The following is a 12042-nucleotide window of genomic DNA, read 5'->3' on the forward strand; positions in this document are numbered from 1 at the left end:
GTTTCTCATGCCATGGTGAAAAAACCATACCTGATACCCTTTTTTTCTGTGCAGCTATTAAAGATAAATGAACTCTGTGCTCTTTGCATCTATTTACCCCCCCCCCTTTTGTTGTTTCTCTGCATCTCTCTTTCACTTCAAAAAGAAACCCAAGCAAACATAGAATGGCATTAGCCTCTTTAGGTTGGAAAACAACCCACTGTGGATCCACACTAAACTCTTCCACTGAAGCCAGGGCTGGCTCCAGAGAGTGTCAATGTTGGGCATGTCCCCAAAGCCAAAAAAACTAACAGAGGGCCCACTATCCTTAAGGTGCTTCCACTTCCATTTTGCATGGAGTTTCCAAGATGATCATCTGATGCAGAAAAGCCACAATTAACGTGTCCTACCTTTTCAAGGTTAGCACCCGTCAGCACACACACACAGAGGCTGCTGTGTCAGTGGGCCCCCCCAATTCTGAATTAGAATTGACTAGAAAGGGAAAAGTAAATGACCCCTGGACGGTTAAGTCCAGTCAAAGGCAACTATGGGGTTGCGGCGCTCATAATAATAATAATAATAATAATAATTTATTATTTATACCCCGCCCATCTGGCTGGGCTTCCCCAGCCACTCTGGGCGGCTTCCAAAAGAATATTAAAATACTATAATACATCAAACATTAAAAGCTTCCCGAAACAGGGCTGCCTTCAGATGTCTTCTAAAAGCCTGGTAGTTGTTGTTCTCTTTGACATCTGGTGCGAGGGTGTTCCACAGGGAAGGCGCCACTACCGAGAAGGCCCTCTGCCTGGTTCCCTGTAACTTGGCTTCTCGCAGTGAGGGAACCGCCAGAAGGCCCTCGGTGCTGGACCTCAGTGTCCGGGTAGATCGATGGTGGTGGAGACGCTCCTTCAGATATACTGGACCGCTTTCAGGCCGAGGGAGCCGGCATTTGTCCACAGACAGCTTTCTGGGTCATGTGGCCAGCAGGACTAAACCGCTTCTGGAGCAACAGAACACTGTGGCCGAAACCAGAGCGCACAGAAACGCCGTTTACAGCTATTTATCTACTTGCACCGGTGTGCTTTTGAACTGCTAGGTTGGCAGGAGCTGGGACAGAGCAATGGGAGCCCACCCCATCCCAGGGATTCGAACTGCTGACCTTTGATCAGCGAGCCCAAGAGGCTCAGTGGTTTAGATCCCAGCACCACCTGCTCCGAATTGACTAGAAACTATGCACTGGTTGAAGGCCAGTAAGTTAGTTTGTTAATACCCCATTACAGCTAGAGATCATGCAGATACTGTCTAGGGTGTTCTTCATCTCATCATCTTTTCCTTTGTATTCTGAATTTGTTTTGGAATTTGTGTATATATAGCATGCATATATGAAATTACTTATTTTTTATTATTGATGCTTTGATTCACGCTCTTTGAGGTGTTTTATAGAAAGCCATTCCTGAATGGAAATAAATAAAGTTTCTCCCCCTAATGAAGATGCTGCAAATCAGTGGAGCTAGCATAGCCCTGTTGACTTTTTAACCTAAAGTATGATTTGTTTTCTGTGTTCTTTTGATTAATGGGCTACAGACAGCATAGGCAAAGCAGTAATTAAAGAATAACTCCAATGTTTTCTGCCTCTTCTTCTCCCCCCGCCTTTTAAAAAAATAAACAGGGTCCTACCTACCGGATGGGAGTGCCTTAGATCCCGATTATTACTTCTCTACAATCAGTTCCAGCTTCTCCGTCTCGCCTCTCTTTAACGGCATCAGCAACAAGGAGTTTAACATTCCACTGGAAATGCTCCGACAGCTGCTGAACATGGTATGTCACGAGGCACTTAGGCCAGCCTTCAGTAGCCTGGTGCCCTCCGAGATGTTTGGGACTACAGGTCCTATCAGCTGCGCTGGCTGGGGCTGATGGGAGCTGTAGTTCGAAACATCTGGAGGGGCCAGGTTGGCAGAGGCTGGTCTAAAAAATAGCAATGATGCTAGCATGCCTCTTTGAGCCAGAATGCGCCAGGGCCTAATTTGTGGGTTGAAGAAAGCAACACTTTTAATAAGACTGAAAGAATGTCTGGCTTTGTTTTTGTGCATGTAGGTAAAGCAGATTGTTGGGGATTCGCTCCTCCGAAACTTAGATGCCGTTGTCTCTGAGGTTATTGAGGTATGTTAACTTCTTGGCCACATTATTATTTTTAAAAGAACTCAGTTTGCTGCTTGCTATTGTGAATTGGACGGGCCTGGTTCTTACAGTTTAATCAAAAGGTTAATGCCTACAGATGATTTTCCACACATATTATTAACAAACATATGGGGGGGGGACACTCCTAAAAATTTGAGGTTATCTATAGTATTAGCAGAGGGACGTGGGTGGCGCTGTGGGTAAAACCTCAGCGCCTAGGACTTGCCGATCGCAAGGTCAGTGGTTCGAATCCCCGCGGCGGGGTGCGCTCCCATCGTTCGGTCCCAGCGCCTGCCAACCTAGCAGTTCGAAAGCACCTCCGCATGCAAGTAGATAAATAGGGACCGCTTACCAGCGGGAAGGTAAACGGCGTTCCGTGTGCTGCGCTGGCTCGCCAGATGCAGCTTGTCATGCTGGCCACGTGACCCGGAAGTGTCTGCAGACAGCGCTGGCTCCCGGCCTATAGAGTGAGATGAGCGCACAACCCTAGAGTCTGGCAAGACTGGCCCGAATGGGCAGGGGTACCTTTACCTTTTTTATAGTATTAGCAGTGTAGAAGTAATGTTTGAACTCCATAGATTAGCATAGGTTACATGTTTAATTTATGCCTCATTTAATTCTTTTTTAATATATATACCATATTTTTCACTCTATAGGACGCACTTTTTCCACTTCAAAAATTAAGGGGAAATGTGTGTGCATCCTATGGAGTGAATGCAGGCTCCTTGGCTTCAGGGATAGCCGCCTGAAGCCTCTGAAGCGCAGACGGAGCGCTCCCTCCGCGCTCCAGAGGCTTCGCGTCGCTCTCCAGGCTTCAGGGATAGCCGCCTGAAGCTTTTGGAGTGCAGCGTGAGTTCCCGCTGCGTTCTGGAGGCTTCAGGTTCAGCAAAAGGAAACGGAAGGGGCTCCGTTTCTCCTGCCGCTTCGCTGAGCAGAGAGGGGGAGATTTTTTTTTTCTTGCTCTCCCCCTCTAAAACAAGGTGCGTCCTATGGTCAGGTGCGTCCTATAGAGCGAAAAATACAGTAAATAGTAAAATCTGTTCAGAAAGCAATATATGTGCTGGTCATTCATAGGCCTACTTGTGTTTCAATGGTATAACTGTTGTAAATTATTTATAGTATCAGCCAGTGCTTTTTTTTGTGGGGGAACGCAGGAGTACGAATACCCCTAAACATTTTGTGAATCTCTGTACTTTTGTCCATTTACTGTATTTATTTTTCCCCGATTTGAACCATAAAATGGTGATTTTTCTTGAGTCAAAATGAGAGTACCCCTAAACATTTTTAAAGAAAAAAATCACTGGTATCAGCCATATATGTGGTGCTTTATAAAGAATTGGGGGTGGGGGCAGGTCTTTGCCCCAAACTGCTCAGTAAAAGCACAAGGAAGAAGATAGGAGTAGGGAAGAGGAAACTCAATTAATCTCCAGAGTGTAATCCTGGAAGAAAGCTTTTGGTGTTCCAATATTGCTCTCCAGCTGATTTTTCAAATTGGCTGTACGTAACTACAACTCTCTTTCCGTTTTACAGGAAAATCCCCATGCAGATTTGTTCTACAAAATGTTCAGTGACCCACTTTATGTTACCCAGTTCAAGATGCTGAGAGACACGTTGTACTATATGAAAGGTGATATTTGAATTGATAAGCTTTTACCCTTGGTGACGAAAGAGAATTGCAAGTACTGTATATGAGTTTCATGCTTAGCATTGTGGACCGGCTTAAATATAACCAGCTGTGTGAATGAACTGGACTCACACAGTTTCCCTTTTCTTCTTCTTGTGCAGCTGCGAGGAGGAGGTCAGAAAACCTGTGGTTCAACTTTTAAACAATCTTCAGTTTCCTATTATACCTAAACTTAGGAAACCAGGGTGGATATGACCCTCCAGATTTTGCTGAACTCCAGCTTGTGTCCTCCTTGACCGTCAGCTGAGTCATCTGGGACTGTTGTTAGTTGAAGACCAACAATATCTGGTGGGACACATGCTCCCCATCCTTAGTTTCAAATATAGTTTGTTAGAGCAAGCCAGAGTAAAGCTGGTGTCCTGAACCACAGTTTAAATAAGCCCTAGTTCCTTAAATTTGGACATAATGAGGAACTAAGCCATGAGCTCAGGTTCAGATTACATGTTGAGCCTAACCATGGCTTAGCACAGCAGAGCAGAGCAAGCAGAGGAGGCAGAGTTTGTGATGAACTATAGTTTGACTTAGCATGACGTGTGAACCAGGCGCCTGCCAAGCCAAGTATCTCCAGTGCTCTAAATATCTAAAAATTAAATTACTATCATTCAAGATATATTACTGTAAGCTAAAAATAACTTTGCTGCTTTATATAAAAACCTCTGGTGCTTTATGGTAGTCCTTCTAAATGTGTATATGCTTATTTGTCTTTATGTATCCTTATGTTTAAGACTTTTAAATAAGACACTTTTTCACAAAGCCTTTCCTTTAGTTCATTATCTCTGGGCTATTTCTTGTCAGTTAACTTCAATCCCCATCACTTCAGTACTAATCTCTGTCTCAGGGAAAGGGAACTTGTGGCCTTCCAGATGTTGTTACACTCCCAGCATGGCCAGTGGTCAGGGATAATATGAGTTGTAGTCCACAATTTTAGGAGGACTGCAGGTTCGCCACCCTGTTCTATTAATTCCTTCAGTTTTTCCCTTTCCATTTTTCTTAGGCTTCAAAACCCTTGAGAATCGCTGCTCTGTAGCATGCAAATGTCTTTAGGGTGAATGATGGTGCAGAAAGGGATTAAGGAATAGTCTAAGTCAGGGGTCAGCAAACCTTTTCAACAGGGGGCTGGTCCACTGTCCCTCAGACCTTGTGGGGGGCCGGACTATATTTTTTGGGGGGAAATGAACGAATTCCTATGCCCCACAAATAACCCAGAGATGCATTTTAAATAAAAGGACACATTCTACTAATGTAAAAACACGCTGATTCCCGGGCCGTTCATGGACCAGATTTAGAAGGCAGTTGGGCCGGATCTGGCCCCTGGGCCTTAGTTTGCCTACCCATGGTTTAAGTCCTCAGGAATAGACTAGGTAGCAAGCCTATCAATTGACTGGTGCCTTACACTTTGAAACAAACTTGTTTCAGAAAAGTGCCGTCGTATTTCACCAGCTTTTAGCTTTTGTTCCTCCTTTCAGTTGAGAGGTGACCACTGTAAGAATCTAATCTCCCCCTCCCCTCTCTTTACCTTCTCAGATCTCCCAACCTCGTTTGTGAAGGAAATTCATGATTTTGTGCTGGAACAGTTCAACAGCAGCCAGTCGGAGCTCCAGAAACTCCTTCACGACGTAGACAGATTACACAATGAGCTGAATCCTCTGAAGCTACGTTGCCAAGCTAACGCTGCTTGTGTGGATCTCATGGTGTGGGCTGTGAAGGATGAGCAAGGTGTCTTGAAGCATATTTTTTTTTAAAAAATATTTTAAAAGTTTCTGACAAAATAGCTTGCGCTATTTTTGGTAGGCTGCATTTAAACCCCCACAATCCCCAACCCTGCATGACATTTTGTAAAAAGCTTTTAATCCAAGTTTTGGGGGTGGAGGGGCGTTCCTGCCTGGTGGGAAATTTCCACAAAATTCATTATCTAGCACTTTCCCCCAGTTTGCCTCAAAGCCTCCTTGGGTGTCTTTTGAAACACGCAATTCAGTTGGCCTTTTTCCCCCAAGAGAAAGCTAGTAATTAATCATTCATTCTTCCATGCGGACTTCATAAAAGTCGTAGCTGTCAAAAGAAAAGAAAAGAAAAAACTATCCTTAGATGGCCAAGCATGTTTTTATATCCTTTTGTTCTTTTGCAAATAAGGGGCAGAAAACCTGTGCATTAAACTGTCGGAGAAACTGCAGTCCAAGACTTCCAGCAAAGTAATCATTGCTCACCTGCCTCTTCTGATTTGCTGCTTACAGGTATGCTAGTAATTTTGAAATGATTATTTAAGTATGGTGTAAGCTCTTATTTTGGGACGCGGGTGGCGCTGTGGGTTAAACCACAGAGCCTAGGACTTGCCGATCAGAAGGTCGGTGGTTTGAATCCCTGCGACGGGGGTGAGCTCCCGTTGCTCGGTCCCTGCTCCTGCCAACTTAGCAATTCGAAAGCACGCCAGTGCAAGCAGATAAATAGGTACCGCTCCGGCGGGAAGGTAAAGGGTGTTTCCATGCGCTGCTCTGGTTCGCCAGAAGCGGCTTAGTCATGCTGGCCACATGACCCGGAAGCTGTACGCCGGCTCCCTCGGCCAATAAAGCGAGATGAGCGCCGCAACCCCAGAGTCAGGGGTACCTTTACCTTTAAGCTCTTATTTCCACTACTATGATTGGGAACTTTCCACTACTATGATTGGGAACTATGATAAGAACTTGTGGTCCTCCTGCATGTTACTGAGACTACAGTTCCCATCACCCCCCATACCACATGCCCAATGGTCAGGGATGATGGGAGTTGTTGTCCAACATCACCTGGAGGGTCCTAGGTTCCCCCTCCCTGGTATAGACCCTGGACTGGTTCAGACACAATAGCCAAACCCCTTCCAGATAAATTATTCAGTGGTGGTACAGTGCTGAGATTCTTCTGTACATAATGATGTATCCTTATAGTACCCCTGCATTGCAGTGATCCTCACTTTTAAGGTCAGGGAAAAGATGTGTGGAATTTTGCACACATTTGTCAGTGTCACATGGTTGCACGCCGCCTTCTGCTGTGCAATATTAGACACCACTTAGAAATGTTAACGATTAAACAGCATTTGATAAAGCCGTGAGCTGTCAGGCATAATTCAAGGTGTTAGTACTAGCATATGAGTAGCAGTTTGAAAGCACGTGAAAGTGCAAGTAGATAAAATAGGTACTGCTCTGGCGGGAAGGTAAACGGCGTTTCCGTGCGCTGCTCTGGTTCACTGTACGCCGGCTCCCTTGGTCAATAAAGCGAGATGAGCACCGCAACCCCAGAGTCAGCCACGACTGGACCTAATGGTCAGGGGTCCCTTTACCTTTACCTTACTAGCATATGAAACCCAAAATGGCTTGGGACCCAAGTACCTAAAAGAGTGCCTTCCCCAATACAGTGGTACCTTGGTTCTCGAACATAATTCGTTCCGGCAGTCCGTTCAACTCCTGAAACCGTTCGAAAAACAAGGCACGGCTTCCAATCGGCTGCAGGAGCTTCTTGCACTCAAGCAGAAGCCGCATTGGACGTTTGGCTTCCGAAAAACATTCACAAACCGGAACACTTCCAGGGTTGTGGCGTTTAGGAGCCCATTTGTTCAGGAGCCAAACCATTCGAGTACTGAGATACCACTGTATCTTAGATGCTCCTATCAGAATTTGATGCCTTGGGTGTGCCACCATTGCAGGCTGCCTGCTTGGTGTTGACCAGTGACAGGGCCTTCTTGGTAGTGATGTCCTGTTTGTGGAGTGCCCTCCTCGGCAAGGTGCCCCATTATTGACTTTTAGAATGAATTTTTTTTAAAAATACCTGTTTACCCAGGCATCTGTTGAGTAAAAAATATTGTTCCTGGCAACCCTGAAATCACTAGCTGAGGGGACCATTCTTAGGATTCTAAAATTACAGTGGTACCTCAGGTTAAGCACTTAATTTGATCCGGAGCTCTGTTCTTAACCTGAAACTGTTCTTAACCTGAAGCACCGCTTTAGCTAATGGGGTCTCCTGCTGCTGCCACTCCGCTGGAGCACGATTTCTGTTCTCATCCTGAAGCAAAGTTCTTAACCCGAGGTACTATTTCTGGGTTAGCGGAGTCTGTAACCTGAAGCGTATGTAACCCAAGGTACCACTGTATTATTGTTGCTGATGTGCTTGCTAAACTGGGCTCCTCCGGGAGGAAGGGTGGGATATAAACTGAACGAATAACTCTAAACTGAACGATTAACTAAATAATATAAATATCTTTCTCTTAGGGTCTAGGCCGCTTGTGTGAGCGTTTTCCTGTGGTGGTTCACTCGGTGACTCCATCCTTGAGAGACTTTCTCGTGATCCCTTCTCCAGTCCTGGTGAAACTTTACAAGTACCACAACCAATATAATACTGGTATTATGTTTTTTTTAATTGCGGTATGGCCTCTTCTGTGATAAGCTGATCTAATTCGTTGTGTCTGCCTGCCTCTCTTTTTATCTCTTTTTATTGGTAGTGCTAGTTGAAGTTACATTGATGAATATCCTAACTGCATTTTTATCCCGCCTTTCATTCACGGAACTGGCGGCATATATGGCATTCCCTCTTTCCATTTGTCCTTGCAACAACTATGCGGGAAAAGTTAATCTGAGAGGTGGTGGCTGGCCCACTTCATGACTGAGCTGGGATTTTTTAACTTGAGTGCCTTCGGTTCTCCTTCAAAACCCTCTATCCCAAGGGTTGCCAACCTTTTTGAGCCCATGGGAACATTTGGAATGCTGAGAGAGTTTTCTGGGCACCACCACCATTTGTGTTCTCCCCACCCCCGGAAAAAATATTTTTTATTTTTAACACAGAGGCTTTTCTGTAAGGTTTGGATAAAGGTTGGTTCCAGGAGAATTAGCACATTTGCTTAAATTTGCAAGGGGTCTGCAAAAAAACACACCCCACAATGAAGTTAAATCTTCATTTGGCAGATCACAAAGTAAAAATCACAGGTCCAGTGCTTGCCGGCACCACAGACATAGAGCCGAGGCATGGACCTTGGTTAATTTTACATTGACTGGTGGTTTTGTCATTATTCTATCTCTGAACATATCTGTGGGCACAAAGGCACTTTGATTTGATAGCGGCTTGCGGGACTCCCTTCTTTAAAAATAAAACAACCCCGAGGATTCATAGCTCTGTTCTGATGTTTTTGGTGCCACAGCAGTGCTGGAAAGCATCTGATTTGTGATTTTTACTGGTGTTTGAGGGAGGGAAAACATCTCCCCCCCCCCGCCAACCATGCAGTTTCAAGAGGATCCTTTTCATTAGACCTCTCTGTTTCTCCCTCCCTCTCTCTCCAGTCTCTTCTCCTCCTGACTCCTGCAGCTCCTCACTCTTCCCCCTGCCTCACCCTCTGTTTGTTCCATTTTCTTCCCCTCAGTCTCCCAGATACCCCTCCTTTCCCTCCTACCATCTTGGTTGCTCTGCTCTCTGTTCAGCTGCTCAAGTCCCAGTCTGAACCTTCGGATGCACATAAGAGGAAGTGGGAAGGAATGTTGGTCTTCCAGCTTCCTCCTTCAGCTCTATGTGCTTTTGGGGGACAGAACCACCTTCACTACCCCATGAGGAAGGAAACAGGGAGCTCGGGGGGGGGGGAGGCTTTGTTGCACCAGGGGAAGTCCTTAAGGGTGCAGCTGTGGAAATTTCATCTCTAGCCATGTGAGCTATGTAATTAGGGCAGGGGCTCCTAAACTGTGGTCTGTGGCAGGTGGTCCACCATTTTTTGGATCATAGAATCATAGAATTGGAAGGGAGCCTGAGAATCATCTGGTCCAACCCCCAGCAATGCAAGAGGAATAGATGTGTGTTTGAAAATGGGAAGCTGCACGTGAATTGCATTAAACATTCACAATGATTTTAACTGTATTTCCATTGCTTCTTTTAATATACAGTCATACCTTGGGATAAATACGCTTCAGGATAAGTATTTTTGGGTTGCGCTCCGTGGCGACGCGGAAGTAATGGAGCATGTTACTTCCGGGTTTCGCCGCTTGCACATGTGCAGACGGTCAAAATGACGTCATGCGCGGAAGCGGCGAAACGCAACCCGCACAGACACGCAGTTGCATCTTACGTTCTGTTCGGGATGAGAACGGGACTCCGGAATGGATCCCGTTCGCATCCCGAGGTACCACTGTATACTTAAAATAAAGCACAATACAGTGGTACCTCGGGTTAAGTACTTAATTCGTTCCGGAGGTCCGTACTTAACCTGAAACTGTTCTTAACCTGAAGCACCACTTTAGCTAATGGGGCCTCCAGCTGCTGCTGTGCTGCCGGAGCACAATTTCTGTTCTCATCCTGAAGCAAAGTTCTTAACCCGAGGTACTATTTCTGGGTTAGCGGAGTCTGTAACCTGAAGCGTATGTAACCTGAAGTGTATGTAACCCGAGGTACCACTGTATATGCAATTCTCTGGGATAGCTCAGTCAGTAGAGCACGAGACTCTTAATCTCAGGGTTGTGGGTTTGAGCCCCACATTGGGCAAAAGATTCCTGCATTGCAAAGGGTTGGACTACATGACTCTCGTGGCTTCTTCCAACTCTACAATTCTATGATATATGAGAAAAATAAGAAGCAATTAAAATAGAATTAGAAACTTGACAGCATCTAGTACAGTGTGTTACGGTTGCTGCAACAAGCAGAAAGATCAGCCAGTGGTCTGCCAAGACGCTCAGTCGTTTTCAAGTAGGGGGAAAAAAGTTTGGGAACTACTGGCTTAGGGAAACCTTTTGATCCATAGCTGCCTTTCACAATTAACTCGGAAGTTGCCGTTCTACAGACACACCAAAGCTCCATCAAAGCATTTTATCGTATCCTTTTGTTGTTGCTGTTGTTCTGTTAGGAGGCAATGACATCAAGATCAGCATAACAAATGAGCATGCCGAGTCCACTGTAAGTGTAATGTCTGGCAAGAAGAGTCAGACCTCCATGTATGAACAGCTGCGGGATATTGCGATCGATAACATCTGCAGGTATGAACTGGGCTTTAGACATAGATTTGTCTTCCAGACATGGTCAGAAAGCAGATTCTGTTGTGAAGAGTGGCGGGGGAAACCCAGCCAGATGGGCAGGGTATAAATAATAAATTGTTGTTGTTGTTAATTAATAATAATAAGTGAAGTATAGATTTTGAGAGAGTTATTTGGGCCTGCTAATTTGTGGGGAGGGCACCAGACTTTGGCGTTGAATGGGGTCCACTTTTCTGTTTTATTACACCCCAAATACATTCTGGCTTATGTTTACCGCTTCTTGCAGGTGTCTGAAAGCTGGGCTGACGATAGACTCGGTAATTGTTGAAGCCTTCTTAGCTAGTTTGTCAAACCGCCTGTACATCTCGCAGGAGAGTGACAAGTAAGTTGTTTGCGTGCAATTTGGATACTCCTTTCCCCTAAAGGTAAAGGTACCCCTGCCTGTACGGGCCAGTCTTGACAGACTCTAGGGTTGTGCGCCCATCTCACTTAAGAGGCCGGGGGCCAGCGCTGTCCGCAGACACTTCCGGGTCATGTGGCCAGCGTGACAAAGCTGCATCTGGTGAGCCAGCGCAGCACAGGGAAACTCCGTTTATCTTCCCGCCAGTAAGCGGTCCCTATTTATCTACTTGCACCCGGGGGTGCTTTCGAACTGCTAGGTTGGCAGGCGCTGGGACCAAGCAACGGGAGCGCACCCCGCCGCGGGGATTCGAACCGCCGACCTTTCGATCGGCAAGCCCTAGGCGCTGAGGCTTTTACCCACAGCGCCACCCGCGTCCCCTTCCTTTCCCCTACCATTGCCTTAAAAGGTGCAGAAATTTCTTACACATGCTCCTGTGTCTTTGTAAAGCCTGATGAACTGAATCTGGCACATCTTACGAGCTTCTGCAAGAGATCTGCAACTTGTGCACGTCAGGCATAATAACTTCATCGTTAGGCATTTATTTTTTTCTCCCTTAATTTGCCTCTTTAGATCACCAGTAGGGGGAGGAGACGTGCATTTCTTACGGTGATACAAACACATTTTTTACTGGTCTGTTTTAGGGAGGCCCATCTAATTCCAGACCACACAATACGTGCATTGGGGCACATTGCAGTAGCCCTGAGGGACACGCCAAAGGTGATGGAGCCGATTCTTCAGATCCTGCAGCAGAAGTTCTGCCAGCCGCCTTCTCCTCTCGATGTGCTCATCATTGACCAACTGGGATGCTTAGTTATCACTGGAAATGTAAG

At 45.8% G+C, this 12042-nt stretch overlaps 1 protein-coding gene across 1 annotated transcript in view; it reads left to right on the top strand.

Moving 5' to 3' along the window:
• The window catches only part of PI4KA (phosphatidylinositol 4-kinase alpha), a 93454-nt gene that overhangs the window by 17377 nt on the left and 64035 nt on the right, over window positions 1-12042 (top strand). The window contains exons 8-16 of the mRNA XM_028710583.2: window positions 1652-1800; window positions 2077-2142; window positions 3691-3787; window positions 5369-5560; window positions 5975-6075; window positions 8077-8206; window positions 10683-10812; window positions 11096-11191; window positions 11854-12037. Of these exons, the coding sequence (XP_028566416.2) occupies window positions 1652-1800; window positions 2077-2142; window positions 3691-3787; window positions 5369-5560; window positions 5975-6075; window positions 8077-8206; window positions 10683-10812; window positions 11096-11191; window positions 11854-12037 (1145 nt within the window). The remainder of the gene's footprint in view (window positions 1-1651; window positions 1801-2076; window positions 2143-3690; window positions 3788-5368; window positions 5561-5974; window positions 6076-8076; window positions 8207-10682; window positions 10813-11095; window positions 11192-11853; window positions 12038-12042) is intronic.

Source organism: Podarcis muralis, chromosome 16, assembly GCF_964188315.1.
Source record: "Podarcis muralis chromosome 16, rPodMur119.hap1.1, whole genome shotgun sequence".
NCBI classification, from domain to species: domain Eukaryota; kingdom Metazoa; phylum Chordata; class Lepidosauria; order Squamata; family Lacertidae; genus Podarcis; species Podarcis muralis.